The following is a 22037-nucleotide window of genomic DNA, read 5'->3' as shown; positions in this document are numbered from 1 at the left end:
GATGTATACATATATATATATGTATGTATATATGTGTGTGTGTGTGTATATGTATATATACGTGCATATATACACATACAAAGCATTTTCCTGTGTGGGTCTTGCTATGTACACAATGTATGTCTGATATATATATATGTGTATATATATATATATGTATGTGTGTGTGTGTATAGATAGATATGAATATATGTGTGTGTGCATGTATTGGCGTACATTTGTCCAATATTTTTTATGTCAACCCATTATATTATTTCAGTTATAGTTGTCACCCATCCCCATGCCCACCTCCACCGATAATGTTATGTATTTCACTCAACTCAACTTCCATCTCCAACCAACATTGCTCTAGATCAGTAGAAAAAAAAGATGTTTTTCCATATACATTTGAACAATAACAAAATAATAATAATAAAAGCAACAATTATGAGAATAAAATGTATGTTACTTGTACCATTGTTTATTTTTTATCTTACTTTTTTCAGTCATTATGCTGGGGCACTGCCTCAAATTTTTAGTGGGCCTCATAGAGGCAATGACAGACCTTTGGCATTACATCATGCTTGAGAAGAACACCCATCAAGCCAAGTAAAATCACAGTCATGGCAGATACTGGTGTCATGCAAATGGCACCCGTGCCAGTGGCACAAAAAGAGCACTCATTACACTCTTGGAGTGGTTGATGTTAGGAAGGGCATCCAGCTGTAGAAACCATACCAAATCAGACTGGAGTCTGGTGCAGCCTTCCAGCTTGCCAGCCCTGGTCAAACCGTCCAACCCATGCCAGCATGGACAATGGACTTTAGATGATGATTAAAATATATTAAATACATTATAATATAGGTGGCCCATTAGCAATTAAAGCCTAAAGACAAGTTAAGAAACAAGGGTACAAATTAGTACCCACAATTGCTAGAAATAAGAGTAAAAAAAAAAAGATTTGAATAGCCACACAAAGCACTAACCTTATGAATTGATAGAAAGTGAGGCAGAGAGCTAAAGCACCTCTCCATGGTGAGATAAACTCACAAAATGAAGTAAACAGACATATCCTTATCACATGATTTTGATACTCTGGGTTAAAAAGGGTAGCTTGCCTTGTACAACTCTTGAGAAAAACCATCAATTCATGAGGTTAGTGCTTTGTGTGGCTATTCGAGTAATTTTTATTCCACTCTTATTTCTAGCAATTGCTAGTACTAATTTGATATATATATATATAATATATATATATATATATATATATATCAATTTAATACATAACCAAAAGATGTATAGGTTTTCTCAAGCACTGCATATTGCCATTCATTTTGGTCCCTTGCTCTCTTCCATGTGGTGGAGGTTGGTCTTCACAATCTACCTTTCATTCTGAGAGGGAAGCTTTTGTTGCCAACTGAAGTAATATCTCTATGAATTTTCTCCAGTCTGTTGGTATTCTAACAACCATACTTTCAGTATTTCCTCTTCTGATGCACTGGTTATCAAGTTTCATTCATAGCAAAAACAATCTCCTACCTCTAAGGATCCTTCTGGGCATTCCAAAAAATCTATTTCTTGTTTGCTCTTAGTATTATTGCACCTATGTGTCTGCCACTAAGTCTACTCTCTCTGCTAACCTTCCTGTCATTCCATAGTCCCACTAATGTGTCCATAATTTGCACTGAGAACATCCCATGAAATTTCTACTTTCACCTCTTCTACAAATTGAACAGGGCCATTTATGCAAAAGGATTAGCATCCTGTCTCTTTTCCTGCTAACTAGAGCTTTGGTCATTGCTAAGTTAACTTTAAAGCCCTTTGATTCTAGGTTTTGCTTTCACACTTGGAACTTCATTTTAAGTTCTACTATAGTTTTTGGTGTAAAAAGCTTATCACCATATACAAGTTCCTATGGCCATTCAGCCTTAGATACCTCTATTATGGCCTGGAGGACTATAATAAATTGTAGGAGATTGATAACCAAAGCCTGGTGAACTACCTGTGCACTAAATTCATTGCTGTACTTATTGCCAACCCACTTTATGAACACAATTCCCCTACATAGCATGAACAGTTCTCACTACTCATTCATCTACTTCTAGCTTCCACAGTAACCAGCAGCGAGTGAGACACCCTGTGAAAGGTTTTCTCCAGGTCAACAAGTACAGTGATTTACTTTCAACTACATACCTCTGAGGGCTGGCGAACCAGATGGCTGCACCAGGCTTCAATCTTGATCTGGCAGAGTTTCTACAGCTGGATGCCCTTCCTAACGCCAACCACTCCGAGAGTGTAGTGGGTGCATTTACGTGCCACCGGCACGGAGGCCAGTCAGGCCGTACTGGCAACGACCTTGCTTGAATCTTTTTACACATGCCACCAGCACAGGTGCCAGTAAGGTGATGCTGGTAACGATCACGCTCGAATGGTGCCTTTTACGTGCTACCAGCACGGAGGCCAGTTAGCTGCTCTGCGCAACGATCATGCTCGGATGGTGCTTTTAGCACCCTACTAGGGCTCAAGTGCCAGATTGTTGAAAAGAGGAAATGGATGAATGGAAAAATTAGATGGATTATAATGAATGTGCTTGTTTGAAATAACTTCTGGAGTGTTTCCCATGGTTCATCCTAAGCAGATAGAATACAGGAAACTGTTACAAACAATATGAGATCTATACAAAGATTAATCCTTACTGAAAGAAGCAAATGCATGCCTCTTTGTCAGGAATCATCCAAGCCTAGTGTAAAATGTTGGTATTGTATTCAGATGTGTCTTTAATATTTTAAGCTTGATAAACTTAGTTAAGGTGGCCAAAGTACCAAAGATGAATTGCTTAATACAAAACTTGCTGAAGGTATGTATCAAACATGCTGTAGGCTAAGAATGTTAGAACAAATTCTGGGAATATATTTCTAAATACATAATTTCAACTTATTCAACAACAGGAAAAGATTGATTTCGAGCTAGTTTTTGTTACAAAGCATAACCTGTTCTCTTGTGATGTATCTCATATAAACCAACAAAAGAAGTTTTCGTAGTGAATATTTTATGACTATAATATGTATTTATTAAATAGAAATGTCCTGTATTTAAATATTATGAAAATTAGGCAGTGGAAAATAATTACTTCAATCAGTTTGTTAAATTATACAATATTGAACGTTTGAAAATACAAGATCAGTGGGTTTACTTCAATTGTTAGAATCTTTTGGATATTCATTGGTAAACTAAGTCCAGTTAATTATTAAACTATTGGGTTGCTTTGAAAGTAGATCAATAACAAACCCTTTTAATTCAATTTATTTCCAGTTTGCTGGTAGTAACTTCTATCAAATGTTGATAGCACAAGACCAATAAACTCTGGTGTGGTTAGAAAAGGAAAATACATTGAATTTTTGACTCAAATTTGTCCATTAGTGGTTACTGGAAATGATTGAACAGGCAAAATGAGAGTATCTTATACCTATATAGGTACAAGGTACAAACCTATATAGGTACAAAGGAGGTAGCAGTGCTGGAACTAAAAATTACAGACCTGTTTCCCTCACATCTAAAATTATCCAATGCCTTGTCCGAAGATAAAAAGCAATAACATACCAGGAGGAAAACAACTTAGATGACACTCGGTATAGGTTTCGGACTGAACGAAGTTGGCTGTCACAATTCTTACAGCATCATAACACTACCTCTAATAATCTCTTAAGGGGAAAGATCATTGACTGTTAAAACCTTGATATTGTTAAGGCGTTTGACAAGTCTGATCATGGAATCATCTGTCATAATTTAAGAAATCTTGGTATCACAGGAAAAGTCGGAGAATGGTTCTTTAACTCCCTATACGGTAGGAGTTAACCTATTGCTACAAATGGATTTCTCTCTAAGTTACCTGTAATATGTCGTATACATCAGGGAATGAATTACACAAGAATATCGATGGCTAGGAGCTAAACCACAAAAAATACGAAAATTAGTACATCAAAATTTCATCTTCTTCATTACAAACGAATTCACCCAAATCGCAATATTTGACACAAGGTAACATAATGATTCAGAGCACTAATGACATACAGGACTTAAGTGTAATCATGTCAAATGATGCATTTTCCATCAGCCATATTATCAAACTAACCTTTAAATGCAGCAAACTCATAGGCTGCATCCTACGAACATTCATGACAAGGGAACCGATAGTCAGTTTCATTTTTAGGGAAAACCCTAGTTCTGAGCAGTTTATGTTACTGCTTACAATTTTAATCTTCTAACTCATCTGGTCTCATAGAAGAAATTGAAGGCTTACAAGGAATGTTCACTGGTAAAATACCTTCACTCTCCCACTGGCTGTTATGCGTGTGTGGTGTTCGAGGAAGCAGACGATGAACTGGTTAAACAGGTGATGGGATGGGAAAATACTGTGATGGTTAGGGTGGAGGATAAGGAGAGTGTTTACGGGAGCCATTCATGCCTTCTAATAACAGAAGACCAAAAAAAAAAAAATGAGATTGGAAAAAAACTCAAAGGAAAGTATGTTTGGAAGGTAGAATACAAAAAGGAAAGATTACCTAAGGATATAGAGTATGAGTGACTTAAAGAAAACTATGGACTTGATATAATGAAATACAAAGAGAAAGGAAGTAAGTGATGCTACTTGATGGGGCAGGTAGCGCCACTTCCATTTTTCATTTTTTCATTACCATTGTACTATACGTTTTGTTTTTGTTTTCATTTGTTCAGTGTCCCTACATGTGTTGTATTGTCCCCACTTTGTTGGCCCCTTGTGGGCAATAAATAATCATGATACATAGTAATTATATTATTGTGATGATATGAGTTACCTATTGATTGGATACAAATGAAACAACAGTTTGAAATAAATTTTCTGGACGTATAAAATTAAACGAGGGACTTCCTAATTTGTTGCACCGGAGTCGTTCAGGCAGTAGAAAATTGTCAACGACACCGCCGACTTTGTAGCTTAATTTAATAACATTTTAAACGATTATTTCATGCTAATGTAAACATTAATGTTTCTATATAATTTAAACCGTCACACATCTATTAAGATCTCTGTTCCATAACTTGCATCATTAGCTATTTCATTTCGTTTCAATGTATCCTATATCATGACTTGTTTGATCACATTTTACAATATAGAAATTGATTTTAATTATACACCAATAAGCAGTTAACGTCCCATCTTCATTTTTCAAATGGTCTTCACATTGAAATCCAATATTATTTAGATTGTTATTACAACGCTCTATACATTTTTCAATTATCGGGGGTGAACGGTCCAGATTCATTATTTGTACTTTCGCTTGCGTGCACTCACATTTTTGTTTCTTCGACATTGTAGTTTTCCTTATTTCACACTTCTGACCGTGCTTTCCATTACAACCTATGTAGAAGAATGCCAATTGCATCAAAACTCCTGTCACTAGTTATTTATGGACGGTGAATATAGTTTTTAATTAACATAGCATCCATTTATAATAATTACATTTACGTAGATATAGAATTATTTTTATCTCCAAAAATGTTGGCCACTTGGATCAGACCTATTCAGCATCGAGCCTTCTAATGGTAAGTTGAAAATGTAATTTAGATTGAATATTTTCCGATCATGTAAACAGACACCCAGCTTTTAAAAATTCTCAGAAAATAAAATATGGAGAACGTTAATTACTTGGACACTTCTAATAAACAGGTTTTCAACAATATACATACAGCTACACAGAAGTATAGTGACGAAGAATCTTTATGTAATGGAACATTTACTAAACAAAACTCAGTACAGAGAAAGATTCCTGAATATCACTGTGAGATTTGTAAGAAAACATTCTTTTCCGAACATGAAGTCTTAACACATAAAGAAACACACGACAGGGAAAACCCCTTTCGCTGTGATATATGTGGTAAATATTTTGTCTATAATAGTATTTTAACAAGTCACAAACGAATGCATACTGGAGAAAAACCGTTTCACTGTCAAATATGTGGGAAATCTTTCTCTGAGAATTCTCAGCTTACAATCCACAAACGGAGTCATACCGGGGAAAAGCCCTATCATTGTGAAATATGCGGAAAACATTTTGTCGATAACAGTAATTTAACCAGACATAAAAGGGTTCACACGGGAGAGAAGCCGTTTCACTGTGAAATGTGTGGGAAATCATTCTCTGAGAATTCTAAGCTGAAAATCCACAAACGTAGCCACACGGGAGAAAAACCTTATTGCTGTGAAACATGCGGGAAATCTTTTGTCAATAATTCTAGTCTTGTTATCCACAAACATAGTCACACTGGAGAAAAGCCTTATCACTGTGAAATATGTGGAACGTATTTTGTCTCTAACAGTAATTTAACAAAGCACAAACGAATACATTCTGGAGAAAAACGGTTCCACTGTGAAATGTGTGAGAAATCTTTCATTGAAAAGTCTAGTCTTATATTCCATAAACGTAGACATACTGGAGAAAAACCATATCATTGTGAAGTTTGCGGGAAATCATTTATGAAAAACAGTCACTTAAAAACCCACAGAACAATTCACACTGGAGAACAACCATTTCACTGTGAAATTTGTGGGAAGTCATTCCCGGAGAATTCTAAATTGACAATTCACAAACGTAGTCACACTGGAGAAAAACCCTATCGTTGTGAAATGTGTGGAAAATCTTTTGTTAGTAATGGTGATTTAACAAAACACAAAAGAATACATTCAGGCGAAAAACCATTTCACTGTGAGATCTGTGGAAAATCTTTCGTAGAAAATTCTAGTCTTGTGGTTCACAAACGAATTCACACTGGAGAAAAACCATATTGCTGTAAAATATGTGAAAAATCTTTTGTCAGTAACAGTAATTTAAAAAACCACGAACGAATACACTCTGGGGAAAAAAACTATCACTGTGCAATCTGTGGTAAACTGTTTATCACAAACAGTATCTTAAAAAGACACAAACAAATACATACCAGAGATAAATCTTTAACCTTTTGACCATAACCCTTTAGCATTTAAACCAGCCATATCCGGCCAAAAGTATTCTGCCTGTTTTATGTTCAAACTGGCCAGATCTGGTCTCTCACACCAACCCTACAATATCATTTTAAAAATTAACAGCTACCTCATCAAAATCTCATAGCTCCAAGATAATGACTGATTAGTTCAAAACAATGTGGATGAAAAAGCATTGATTTTGGCAGAATAATGTGAACACTAAAGGGTTAAACAGGTCATATCCAGCCCAAATGTTCTATCTGTTTTATGTTCAAACTCAAAATCTGGCCTCTCACATTCACCTTGCAATGTCATTCTAAAAAAATAAACAATCACATCTTTGAAATCTCAAAGTTAGAAGATAATGCATGATTAATTTAAAACAATGCAAATTAATAAGTATTAAATTTAATCAAAGTAATCTTGTATGAGACATCTTAATGTTGCAAATCTAAACATTTTACCCACCAGCAAGTACAGACTAAAAAACATCATGATAAAATATGTCAGAAATCATTTCATTTAAATTCTCTCATTTGATGGATCTTTATTTCTCAGTTTTTTCTTTTGTTCTTTTTGCTTCTATTTACAGAGAATATTTTCAACAGACCAACTCAATATTTGTCCACTGTACATAGTTGTTAATGTTTAAATATGATGGCTTTTAAAAGAAAACTATTGGTTTTATATCTGAATATTTGAGAAATCCTTTGTGAATTATAAACAGGTCATTGATAAATGAGTACACATTGGATACAATGTGAAACATGGGGAACAAATGTGAAATAAGTCTGCACACGTAATACACTGCTGTATACGCACTGGAGGAAAATGTTCTTTGGGTGAAATATGTTGAAAAACCATTCTCTGAGCTTCTAGTCATGTAATCCACAAATACATAGACATGTTAAAAAAAAGATCTATGCATTGTTATTTGTCTGTAATTTTTTTTTACAAAGACTCAGTTTCATAAACCATAAGTGAAAAACTTAAATGGTAAAAACTTTTAGGTATGAAATTTGTGGAAACTTTCTACAATGATATTTTCTGAATAAACCAAATTTTTGTCCTTATCATCATCATATTAAAATTCATCTTTCCATACTTCCATAAATTGGACTAGTTTTTTCTAGTATCTTTCTCTCTCTACTTTTCAGAGTACACCATTTCCTTTGTAAAGTTTAGCATCTTGAGATTGGTTCATCTTTTCACTTTCCATAAGTTCCTTCCTCTTTGAACATCTGGCATTTCTTTCTCCAAAATGTCAACTATGCATATATGCCTTTGCCAGCTCAGTATCTCTGTTTCACTCTACATCCAAGTTGCTCTGTCATGCTAATATTACATCTTCCAAAGGTGGCAAGCTAGCAGAATTGTTATACTGAACAAATTGCTTAGCAGCATTTCATCTTCATGTTCTGAGTTCAAATTCTACCATGGTCAACTTTACCTTTCATCCTTCCAGGGTCAATAAAATATGTACCAGTTGAATACCAGGGTCAAAGTAATCAACTTACCCCACCCCTGAAATTGTGGAAACCAATTTACATCTTTCCAGTCTTTACTCAGTGACCCTGTTTCACTACTGTGTAGTATCGCACTTTGTATAGAAGTACTACAATTTACCCTTCTTCATTATGATAGAAAAATCTTTTGTTGCCAACAGAGGGAACTGTCCTCTTCTTACTCTGGGTACTATTCTTCTGCTACACCCATTTCCACTTCTAATTTTGTCATTTAGATAAGAGAAGCTATTGCCTACATATATAGAGGCTTTTAAGCATTTAAAAAAAATTATTTCAATGTTGTTCCTACTTTTAACTATGCCTGTGTATCTACTATGTAGAAATCTTTTGTTTATATTAATCTGCCTATGCTCCCACTAACTTCTTGTGCACACATAGTTGACTTTGAGTACACTGTATGGTATTCCTACCTATTCTTTTTCTATATATTGAGCAGAGATACTTTCCAGATAAAAAAATTGATTCACTACTAGTTATAACAAAATATTGTCTCTATACATAACTTACACAATCCTAGATACCAACACCTGTATTTTGACACCTGAGATAAAGCATACCAGTAACTTGGTTTTAATGACAACAATCTTATTGTTTGATTGAATGACTCATGAGTTTCAATACTGTGATACTAGTTTGTCAGCAGAACTTGGCAATCGTATTGATTAGTTGTTAGTTTGTCAACAAAAGTTTGAACATCTTAATGGTTTGCCGCCTTTATTCCATGATCTTTTGGAGTCCACTGTGTCATGTTGTTTGTTATTGTTGTTCATTAATCAATGTTCAACATTGATTCAGTAGATCCATAATCAAAGGTGTTCCAATTCTGAGCATCGCAATTTTTGCTTATTGAAGATTTAATAATCAAATGTGTCATCCTTCTAGGATAGTAGGATGTGATTTGGTTGCTATTTCTGCAGATTGAGAACCTGTAGCAATACCATATTCTGTACCTTTATAATAATGTTGATAGTTCAATAAAGTTATAAAAACTAACCTTGAATCTTAAACAAGTTTAGTCACTGGCTCAGCACCTATGTTTGTGTTCTTCATTCCAAAATGATAAAAACTTTAATATAATAGGTGCAGGAGTGGCTGTGTGGTAAGAAGCTTGCTTCTGGTTACTGCTCATGCTGGTTTGTTTTTTTGAGAGTCGGACGGGATTTTTGTGCTGTTTAGAGAAAATGTATTCAGATTTTAGCAGGTCTGAATTATCTTCAACAGAGGAGGAGCTGGTGAAGACGGTGAGAAGAATGAACGGAATATTGGAGAGAACAAGAAATTTTTCTGAGGTGGTGAAGGTGAAGAAAAAGGATGTAGACCTGGCTGGACTAAAGGAATATAGAAAAATGACGCAGTAGTTGGATGGCAGTGTGAAGTTGTCGCTGCCTTAACCCTTTCGTTACCAACCCGGCCAAAACCGGCTCTGGCTCTGTAGTACAAATGTCTTGTTTTCATAAGTTTTGCATCAAAATATATCACCAAACCTTAGTCGCAATTTATATTCCTAATACTAGCTTAATGATAACTAAGTTATTTTACTAAATTCTTTGTTATATTTAAAATAATTGAAAGAAACACAGAGCATCTCAAAATAAATACAGTAACGAAAGGGTTAAAGAATCATAGAGCAAATGGAGATGAAAACTATCACCTATTGGGTGCGCTCGCTGAAGAACAAAAAGGCTGAACAGGTGGAAGCGGAAATAATAGAAAAAGCGCTAAGGAAACGGTCGAACCAAATAATGTATATAACCAAAGGCTGTAAATACGGAACAGTGGTCGTCCAGTTTAGGACAGTGGAGGAGGCTGGCAAGGATGGAAGAGGTAGTGCTTCTGCCCACATATCTTGGAAGAAAGACTTCCAAGGTAAGGGTGGAAGCAATCCCACCTGATATAGAAGTGGCTAAGGGTGCAGAAGCCATCCTTGTTGGAAGTGAGGAGGAGGTGGCTGTCCTTCAAGCCACGGAAACAGAAGAAGGAGGATGGAAAGAGAAATCACTGGATCTCATCTTGCAGGCATAGGAGAAGCAGCTAGAGAGTCTGGCAGAGACGGTGACGGGAGAAATTGTGTTAAGAGTGGGTGGATGGCAGAGACCCATCATCATCATCATCATCGTTTAACTTCTGTTTTCCGTGCTAGCACGGGTTGGACGGTTCGACCGGGGTCTGGGAAGCCAGGGCTGCACCAGGCTCCAGTCTGATCTGGCAGTGTTTCTACAGCTGGATGCCCTTCCTAATGCCAACCACTCCACGAGTATAGTGGGTGCTTTTTACGTGCCACCTGCACAGGTGCCGGGGGGGGGGGTCTGGCATCGACCACGATCGGTTGGTGCTTTTAACGTGCCACCGGCACGGAAGCCAGCCAAGGCGGCGCTGGCCTTGTTGTTTTAAATGTGTCCAAAAGGCCCACATTAGAGTACACTGCTTTCTGCAGAAGAAAACAATGGATGAAACAACAGACGAACCAGTTATGGAGAAGGAGGAAGAATGGGTAGTAAGAGAGAGTAGAAGGAAGAAAAGAAAGAACAGAGTGTGATGTGGTACCCCAGTCCAACTCCATCCCACCCAAGATCACTCAGATACAGGCACCAGACCCACCCACCCCCTTCCCCCACAGGAAAAAAAGAAAAAGAGCAGACACCACAGAATTTAGAAGACCTCTTCCCCAGTGAAAAAGGTTATGAAAGAGTGTTGTCACTGAGCGATAGCAAGAGCGGAAATAGAAGGACTAGACTAGAGACTAAAGAGGAAGTAGGACTGAGAGGCAGCGAGTGGTGTTACTTAGTGTGGGGTGAGTAGCACACTCTTCATATTTTCATTTTCAGATATCGTGCATGTTATCATAACCTTGATGTATTTTCTCATGTTCATTTTCACGTCACTCATAGTATCATATTTTATTTTTACATATTTTTAATTGTTATATGTCCCCACATGTTTTGTAGTGTCCCCTCTATGTTATGCCTTTATGGCAAAATATTGAAATAAAGAAGCTTGCTTCCCAACCACATGGTTCCAGGTTCAGTTCCGCTGTGTGGCACCTTGCGCAAGTGTCTTGTACTATAGCCTCGGGCCGACCAAAGCCTTGTGAGTGGATTTGGTAAACAGAAGCTTGTTATATATATATGTATGTATATATATATATATATGTGTGTGTGTGTGTATTTGTGTTCCCCCCTCCCCCGCTGTCGATTGACAACTGATGTTGGTGTGTTTGTATCTCTGTAACTTAGTGGTTTGGCAAAAGAGACTGATAGAATAAGGAGTAACCTTACAAAGAATAAGTCCTGGGGTTCCAGCATGGTTGTAGTCAAATGACTGAAACAAGTAAAAGAATAATACTTCCAAAATGAGACTTCATGCATGTGTATCTACATGTGTATATGTGCAAGTGTGTATGTGTGTGGGCTAGTGCATGCATATACAGCTGCGTGCGTGTGCACATACACGCGAGTACTGTCCAAATCTTCGACCAATCACATACAGCTAGCTGGCATTCAATTGGCGTATCAAGTTTCGGGCATTTTGATTGGGTTTTGGATAGAAAATTCACAAAAAAGTCACTTCTATTGATTTTTTAATGGCTTTCTGGGGTGACTGGAGAAATGTAAAGATGTGCACGACCACCCTTGGACGGTTTTGAATGACCATAGAAAGTACAAGCCCTCTAAATGAAAAATTGTGGATTTGTATAAAGGATACACACACACACACAGACATTTTCCCATTTATATATAGAGAGATATTAATCCACAAAATGCTGTCCACTTCAAGAGGACTAGTCAGCAACAAGTTTTCTAATGGTAAGTAGAAAATGTAATCTAAATTACTTATTATCTGCACATGTAAAGAGATATCAATGACAAAGAACTGAACCATGACATATCTATGGACATTTCCTAGCTTTTGAAAATTCCCAGAGAATTAATATAGAATATGTTAATCACTTGGACATTTCTAAGAAACCTGTTTTTAACAATATAGGTATAAATACACAAACATTGTGTTGGAGAATTATTATGTGGTGAAATGTATTAAACAAAAATCAGTACAGAGGAAAAATTCCTGAATATTACTGTGACATCATCATTGTTTAACGTCTGTTTTCCTTGCTGGCATGGGTTGAACAGTTTAGATTGAGGTCTGGAGAGCCAGCGGCTGCATCAGGTTCCAATCTGATCTGGCAATGTTTCTTGTGAAATTTGTGGGACAACAACCATTTCACTGTGAAATTTGTAGGAAGTCATTTCCCAAGAATTCTAAACTGACAATTCACAAACATAGTCACACTGGGGAAAAACCCTATCGTTGTGAAATGTGTGGCAAATCTTTTGCTTGTAATGGTGATTTAACAAAACACAAAAGAATACATACAGAGAAAAACTATTTCATTGTTAGCTCTGTGGGAAGTCTTTTAGTGCAATTGCTTATAGTTCATAAACATGTACATACTGGAGAAAAACCACATTGCTGTAAGACATGTGAAAATCTTTTGTCATTAACAGTAATTTAAGAACATATGAGCAAATACATCCTGGAAACAAAAACTATTGCTGAGACTTTTGTGGCAAATCATTTATTACAAACAGTGTCTTAAAAAGACACAAAGACTACACAATGAAGGGAAGTTTTTAAACTGTGAACTTTAAATATCTGAAATCTTTCTTTCGCAAACCTTGACTTATTGTCTACAGTCAAGTACAGACTGTTGAGCACATATGTTGAAATATTATCTTTATCATTTAATGTTCATTTTGCCTTCTGGTATGGTTTGGCAGGAGCTGGTAAGGCCAGAAGCTGCACCAGCTGCCATTGTATACTTTGGCACAGTTTCTGTGACTGGATGCTGTTTCTAATACCAACCACATTATAGAATGTGCTAGGGGCTTTTTACATGGCACCAGCACAGTGGACAAATATTGTACTGATTTACTGTAAAAAGAACTATAACTGAGAAATTCATGTAAAATTTTTTTGTAATTTCTAACAAAATATTTAGATTTATATGTAATTTTAAATCTTGAAAATTTTATAATTATCAATTGTTGGGTTGTAATTTTGTGAGCAATCAAAATCTGTTTTAAAAGTGATTCTTCACTGAAAACTCTGTTACAAATATTGTTCAATAAAAACTATCTCTATATATAAGAAAGGTAGTTGGAGAAAGGATGTATATGGAAATTTGTTGAAAGGAAGTGAGGATGTACAAAGGAGATAGGAAGAGTATTTTAGTGGGCTGTTAAATGTAGGGGATGTTAGGGAGGCAAGTATAGTGGCTGTAGGAGGAGATAGGAGAATGCTTGTTGTTGGGTAATGGAACTATGGTTCAACTGGAAGAGAGGAGGTGAGGGAATCCCTGCGGGAGATGGCAAATCAGAAGGTTATAGGTGGGTGTATAGTGGAATGCCTAAAGAAAGGGGGAGTGACAGTGATTGAATGGTTAGTGAGGTTTATGAATGTTTGTTTTATGACTGGAAGAGTACCAAAGTGCCTATATAGTGCCGCTGTACAAGGGGAAAGGGGATAAATGTGAGTGTGGAAATTTTAGGGCTATAAGTCTGTTGTGTGTGGTTGGTAAACTGTATGGGAGAATTCTGATTGTTAAGGTGAGGAACCAGAGAGTGTGCTAGGGGAGGAGAAGTATGGTTTTAGGAGTGAAAGGGGGTGTACAGATCAAATATTTGTAGTAAGACGATGTGTGAGAAGTTTTTGGCAAAAGGGAGGGAGTTGTATTGGACCTTTATGGACCTAAAGAAGGCATATGACCATGTGGATAGGGATGCAGTGTGGTAGGTGTTGCAGTTATAAAGAGTAGATGATAGATTGTTGAGAGCTGTACAGAGTTTTTATAGAGAAAGTAGGGCATGCGTTAGGGTAGGTGGTGAAGTGAGTGGTTTAATCTGAAGGTGGGGTCAAGACAGGGTTGTGTGATATCTCTGTGGCTGTTTAATTTGTATATGGATGGTATGGTGAGAGAGGTAAATGCTAGAACCTTTGGTAGGGGAACCCAATTGGTGGGAGGAAATGGAGAGAAATGGCAGGCGAGTCAGTTGTTGTTTGCTGATGATACAGCACTGGTGGCGGATTCGGAAGAGCAACTGAAGAGGCTGGTGGTAGAGTCTGGAAGAGTGTGTGAGAGGAGGAAACTAAAAGTGAATGTAGCTAAGAGTAAGGTGATGAGATGTTTGAGCGATGGAAGGGCTGGTAGGATGGATGTGAATATAAATGGTGTGATGTTAGAGGAAGTGAGTGTTTTTAAGTATCTGGGATCACGTGATGGCAGGTGGGTGGGGTGGCTGAGGAGGTGGGATACAGAGTGAGGGAGGAGAGTAATATACTTGGAGTTGTGAATATATATGCTGAGAGATAAAAAGTTGAATATGAAAGTGAAAAGAGGTGTGTATGAGGGTGTGATTGTGCTGACAATGGTGCAGAGACGTGGGGGCTGAGAGAGGTGGAAAGAATGTGTTTGAGATGAGATGTTTGAGGGCAATGGTTGGTGTGACATGGATGGACAGGATGAGGAATGAGAAAAAAACTAACAACCAAAATGGATAGATGAATGTTGGGGTGGTTTGGCCAAATAGAGAGGATGGATGAGGAGCAGATGGTAAGGAAGGTGATGAAGGCAGAAATGGTAGGCAGTAAATCCAGAGGCAGACTTTGGGATGGATGGATGGAGTGAGGAAAGCTTTGGGGGTTAGAGGTGTTGCAGTTGGATGGAGCGGTCCTGCCTGGGCATGGTCATATGGGGGCCTCTGTGGGCATAGTCTGCAGTGCTGTTGGTGTTGTATCATTGTTGCAGGCAATAGATGGTGCTGATATGGACATTGTAAGCTTTCACAACAACCAGGGCACATTGCCTTGCTTGCAATTGGCCAATAGCTTGTTCTCTCTGAGCTGCTGACAATTGGGTCATACCTGATGCGTCCAAGTTATGAATGCTAGGAACGCAGTTTAAGTTGAATTTTACACCCATAACCTCCACGACATGCACGTGCATTTCAGTTTTCATGACAATTGTTTGTGACTGCCGCCCATGGCATTCAACACAGCTGCATTTTGGTGTTTCATTTCAGGGTAAGTTGAGGGATTTCCCGCTGGTTATAATGGATGGGAGGATCAAGAGGGTGGTGTATGCTTGTTTGTGATGACATAGACAACTAAAACATTTACCGAAAGTGTGGTACATGCTACCACATAAGTCATAATCGTTTGTGAGTGACTGCTGTGGTTCACACAAGGATAGACTTCCAGATATATGCATAAAGTCACAGACATGCATATTTATTAGATACAATGTTGCAAGCCTGGCAGTGTGGTTAAAAGGCTCTCTGCATGTAGTTTCAAGTTCCACTTTACAGTATCTTGAGAAAGTATCTTGTACTAAGAGGAGGTACCCAAAAGTAGCCACAAATGTTCTCTGTGGGACAAGCCATTTGCAGTTTGGGGTTCTGCCACTAGAAGCCACTTGATTCGACCCTCTGTCATCAGTCTGCTGACCGATGTCATCAAGTGAGGTCATACTGCCACATGCTTCTTCTCTGTTCATTGATTTTTGCAATGGTTGAAATGAGAAAACAGTGTGCTCCTGGGAAATTCTGTTTTCTGTAGGGGAAAATGGCAGTTGAAACAGTTGTCATGCTTCAAACAGCTTACGAGGATGCTGCCATGAGCAAAACACAAGTTTTCCAGGAATGGTCACTAGTCGCTTGAAGACCAGCTTCGTTCAGGACAACTATCAACCTCCCAAATAAATGAGAACATCATGAAAATTCTTGAACTTATCTTGAAAGACTGTCACTGAGCAATTGACGGACTTGTTGATATGATTGGGGTGTTTTGGAGCTGCTGCCAACGAATTTTGAGTGAGGAATTGCAAATGAAAAGAGTTGCAGTAAAATTTGTGCCCCTCTTGCTCACTGAAAATCAAAAGCAGTCACGACTTAATGCAAGTCATGAACTAAAAGAACAGCTGGAAGTTGATCCGGCCCTTTGTTTTTTCGAAGGTCATCACTGGTGATGAAAGTTGGTGCTACGGAATTTGCAGATGTGGAAAAGGGGAGGAAAAAACGACGGAGGCGTTAAAAGGCATCACTTTGCAAGAGTCCCAGCACTGTTTCAAACAGTGGAGTACCCGTCTGGGCCGATGCATTGCTTCAAATACTTTGAAGGCAATAAAAGTGTAAACATGTAAAACTAAGTGAATAAAATAATATTGCAAAATTCTGGTCTCGGCAATTGCTCAGTTTAGGAACTTAAAAAAGTAAATAAAAATTAAGGGGGAGATAACTAGTAAGTCAACTTAATGTTAAACAACAAATACCGTAATAAGGTAAAATGGCGAATTAAAATTTTCGTACGTGTATAAATTCATAATTAGTCAACGCCGTGCCAGCTAATGAGGAATCTTTTCTCGTGATTCGGCTCATTGGGTGATATTCTAAGACTGATTCACGGTTGACGATTTGAATATCAGGAACAATGAATTGCAGTACGCTGGTCTTCCACGAGTTATTCTGATCAGTTCCAAAGTAAATAATATCCTTATTTATGTCGCCTTACTAGTTATCCCCCACTTAATCTTTTGGGTACCTCCTCGTATAACCTTGGCCCGAACAATGCCTTATGAGTAAATTTGCTAAACGGAAACTGTGTGGAAGCTCGTCGTGTGTGTGTATATGTATGTATGCGTGTGTGTGCGTCTTTGTGTTTGACGTTCACGCCGCTTGAAGACCGGTGTTGTTTGTTTATGTCCCTGCAATTTGGCGGTTCGGCAAATGAAACCTAATCATATAGTATAAGACTTCGAAATAAGTATTAGGGTCGATTTGTTCGTCTCAACCAGCAGTTCTTAACCAAATAAGTGAAGACGGTTTTACTGTATTAACCAGGTCAGCTAAGACGAACAGACCAATGATCAACAGCATCGTGTGACCATTCTCTTGATTTATTTTTCCAATACGTCGATTGATCCTGCACAGGGCCCTCTCATTAATAGAGCGTGTAAAAATCTATTTAGTTTTGGCTGAATATAAAAACTGAAGGTGGAAATTGAAATAGTTTCTGAATGTATTAAATTGTAATAGGGACCTTATAACACGTCACCGGCGTTATTCAGAAAGGGAAAAGTTATCAACAACACCGCTGACTTAATAACTTCAGCTATATTAATGTATCGATTATCTCAAGCTAGGGTAACCGTTTAATATATGTGCATAACATAGGGCTATCTGCATATTTCAGGGTCGGTTTTTCCATAATATTTTTTTTCATGTCATGACAATTTACTGTAAATTGATCGATTCTCAATTTTACAAAAAGTGATAAGTGGGGTTTTTAAAGATCAACCAATGAGAGATCAGCATTCGGGAAATGGGTTTTAATTACCAGCCAATCAGCGTTTAGCGTTTCTGACCCTTATTGACTTACGATCTGGTCTTCTAAACGGAAGTGTTATGTGTGTTGTGAACATTTTGATCATTGTTCTCCGTGGGAAAAAAAATCTTGATTAATTTAGGCTACACGCTGACATTGAAACACACCCGCATATATAAGTACTGAGCTTATATATATATATAGATAGATGCGTACACATTTTGTTTCTCCAACATCTGTATCACACCCCGCATATCTTTTCTTTACACTTCTGATGAGAGGCCCCTTACAACCTCTCTCACTAAAACACCGATTTCACCAAAACGTTTATCAAGAGTTATTTTATGGACAGTTTATAGTTTTTATATAAAACACCCATTAATCGTATCCATACTTCGTTACCTAGAAATAGAATTGTTTTTGAATATCTGAGTCACTAGAAGACCCAGACAACAACAAGCGATCTTGTGGTAAGTAGAAAATATATCTACTTTACTTGTTTTCCACACTTGTAAACAGTCCCATGATATCGAAGATATAAGATTAATGGTAATATATTCGCAGACAGTCTTTTTTAGTTTTTAAGAATTCTCCGTGAATAAATATGGAGGGCGTTAATCACTTGGACTCTTCTACTAAACCCGTTTTTAACAATATAGACACAGATACGCAGACATATAGTGACGAAGAATTATGTGGTGAAACGTTTACTAAACAAACGTCAGTACATAGAAAGATTGCTGAATATCGCTGTGAGATATGTAAGAAAACGTTTTCGTCAAAATACGAAGTCATTACGCACAGAAAAAGACACCACAAGGAAAAACCCTTCCGCTGTGATATATGTGGAAAATCTTTTGTTTTGAAGAGTAATTTCGCAAGACACACAAAAATACATACCGAAGAAAACCCGTTTCAGTGTCAGATTTGTGGGAAATCATTCATAAAAAATTCGAGTCTTGTTATTCACATACGTAGTCACACGGAAGAAAAACCACACAAAACCATACAGACTGGAGGAAAACCCTACCCCTGTGAAATATGTGGAATATCTTTTGTTCATAGTAGTAATTTAACGAGACACAAACGGATTCACACTGGAGAAAAACCTTACCACTGTGAAATATGCGGAAAAGCTTTTGTCTACAGCAGTAATTTAACCAGACACAGAAGAATTCATACGGGGGAAAAACCTTACCATTGTGATGTATGTGGAAAATCTTTTGTTGATAACAGTAATTTAACAACACATAAACGAATTCACACGGGAGAAAAACTGTTCCACTGTGAAATCTGTGGCAAGTATTTCATTGAAAATTGTAAACTTACAATCCACAAACGTAGACACACTGGGGAAAAACCTTATCACTGTGATATCTGTGAGAAATCATTTTCTGTGAAGTCTTCTCTTATAGTCCACAAGCAATTACATACGGGAGAGAAGTCTTATCTTTGTGAGATGTGTGGTAAATCCTTCTCTCGGAACTCTGATCTTATCAGTCACAAACGTAGACATACGGGAGAGAAACCCTATAGCTGTGAAATATGTACGAAATCATTTGTGAATAACAGTGATTTAAAAACTCACGAACGAGTACACACTGGAGAAAAACCTTATTATTGTGAAATATGCGATAAATCGTTTTCTGTTAGTTCTAGTCTTTTAGTTCATAAACGTAGACACACGGGAGAGAAACCGTTTCGGTGTGAAACTTGTGGTAAATCGTTTGTCAATAGTAGTCATTTAAACAGGCATGAACGAATTCATGCTGGAGGGAAGACTTTTAACAGTGAAACGTGAGAAAGGTTCCTCCAAAGAGACATTTATTTCGATTAAATAAGTTGGAAATCGTCTTTGAATTCTCGTCGCATCGTCTACAAATGTACCCTCACTTTCACTGAAACTGTTTTGAAATCCTTCTATTGTGAATTATAAACATGTGGTTAATAAATGAACGCACATGAAATAAGTCAGCCCATGTAACGAACAACAGAATATTGACCGGAAGAAAATATTAGTGTGAAATCTTGAAAAATAATTCTCTAGGATTCTAATCGTGAAATCCACAAACACATTCTGGAAAAGTTGTCATTAAATATTTTTTTAATTAATCATAACTGGAAAAACACAAAGGTAAAAATCCTGAAAGATACGAAATTTGCAGAAAATTATTCTTTCAAAACCCCTTGTTTAAACAAGCAAATATCATTGTGTTGATTGATCTGTTACATATCTCTTGTAAATAGACTTGAAAAGAACTGAGAGATTCATGTAAAACATGACTGAAATTCTAACATTTTATCTGTAAATTTTATATTAAAAATCTCATTTAAATATGTTATATATTGTTGAATGTTATCTTCTAGACCAGGGGTTCTCAACCATTTTTCATCTAAGGACCCCTTTGATTACTATAACCTTTCAATGTTTAAAGAAACTTCTTTCAAAACTCCTATATGTAAAGTCCTAGCGAAAGAAACCTAGTTGTTTCTTGTAATACACACATCTGAAGCAAAATTTTTGTCAAGGGCCCTTAATATACTATTGTGAATCCCTAATATACTGTTTTGTTAGATGAAACTTGGTTGAGAACCACTCAAAATTATCTTTTATGATTTTGATTCACCACAAAAAGTACTAACAAAATAGAGTTTAATAAAAATTGTCTTTATACATCATAACTTTGACAAACCTGAAGATAGTGACACTCCTTTATTTATACACTTGCTTTTAGGACAGTGGTTATATTCTTTCATTGACTGACCAGTTGTATATATCAGTATTGTATTACGAGTTTGTCAACAAACTATTGAAGGTCTTCGTTTCTTGCCTTTATCACATTATCTCTTGAATCCCCTGTACACCTTAGTCTGTTGTTTAGATCCAAATTTTGTGCATCTTATCTTTTTGTATATCAAGGACTTAATTGTCTCATGAACTCGTCATTTAAGATGTTAAGTTGTGATTTGGTTTCTATTTCTACAGACTGAGAATACATATTCTGTACCTTTACAATAATGTTGATAGTTCAATGAAGTTGTAAAAACAGAGTTTAAGTCTTAACCCTTTAACATTTAAACCAGCCATATCTGGTCCAAATATTCTACTTGTTTTATGATCAAACCACCAAGGTCCAGCCTTTCACACCTATCCTACAATATCTATCTAAACATAAACTATCACATCATAACATTATATTTGACAGAGTAATTTGTATGCTAAAGGATTAAATCTTTCTGTTGCTCCAAATTGCTGAAATTTTACCAGTTTTGCAATTGCCCCCATGAAGTCCAATTAACTACAGTGGTAAGGTAGAATCCTGCAGATAGGTGGATGTTTTGTATTTTCAGTCTCTTGCAGGTTTACAGTCCTTTCTTGGATGGAGGTTGTATTACTACACACTTTTGCTTTTCTTGATCTGTTCCTGGTGTAAAATTGCCATTACTTGTTATTCTACATGTACCGTGACTTCAATATTGAAAGGTAAATATTAACTCTCTAGCCTTTAATATGGCCGTATCAGGCCTAAATATTCTACTGGTTTTATGTTCAAATTGACGAGATCCAACCTCTCACCTGCCTTACAATGACATTATATAAATAATCTGAGAACCTATTACCTTTAACCCCTTAGCATTCACATTATTCTGTCAAATGTAATGCTTATTTATTCACATTATTTTGAATTAATCCTGCATTATTCTGTATCTATGAAATTTTGATGTTAATTAATTTTTTTAGAATGTTATTGTAGGTTAGGTGTGAGAAACCTTATCTGCCTGTTTGAACATAAAACAGGTTGAATATTTTGGCTGGATATGGCCAGTTTAAAGGGTTAAATCATATAAAGCTACAACTCCCTAGTTATCCTAGCTATACTGGACAGTGAATTACTAGAAAGAATTCACCCCTGTTGTACTTTGATGAGGATCTACTAACCTGCTGGTATACCCATAGTTACTTTTCATCCATTAATATTGTTCTATGCCCACTTGTTACAGTAGCCATCTCCCTTCTCTGTATTAACAAATTATTTCTTTTGCATTACACCTATTTTATCTTTCTACTCTGCTTTTGCTGCCTACTCGAACATGTCTCTCTTCTCCCTAGCATTCCTGTAGCTTCCACAACTCATGCACCTTCTCCCCTCAACTCT

At 36.8% G+C, this 22037-nt stretch overlaps 1 protein-coding gene and 1 long non-coding RNA gene across 2 annotated transcripts; both read left to right on the top strand.

Moving 5' to 3' along the window:
* Positions 1–10: 10 nt before the first annotated feature.
* Positions 11–458, top strand: LOC118765934. The gene is made up of 2 exons (XR_005001843.1): positions 11–51; positions 181–458. It is a non-coding gene; the product is annotated as an uncharacterized LOC118765934 (long non-coding RNA).
* A 4446-nt stretch (positions 459–4904) lies between these two features.
* On the top strand, positions 4905–20225 carry LOC115219016 (zinc finger protein 91-like). The gene is made up of 2 exons (XM_029789056.2): positions 4905–6970; positions 18482–20225. Exons 1-2 carry the CDS (start codon positions 5645–5647, stop codon positions 19679–19681), a joined length of 2526 nt encoding a protein of 841 aa, XP_029644916.2. The 5' UTR covers positions 4905–5644; the 3' UTR covers positions 19682–20225.
* The last annotated feature ends 1812 nt before the right edge of the window (positions 20226–22037 follow it).

This window comes from Octopus sinensis, linkage group LG14, assembly GCF_006345805.1.
Source record: "Octopus sinensis linkage group LG14, ASM634580v1, whole genome shotgun sequence".
NCBI lineage: Eukaryota > Metazoa > Mollusca > Cephalopoda > Octopoda > Octopodidae > Octopus > Octopus sinensis.
This window is presented reverse-complemented; position numbering and strand designations above follow the sequence as displayed.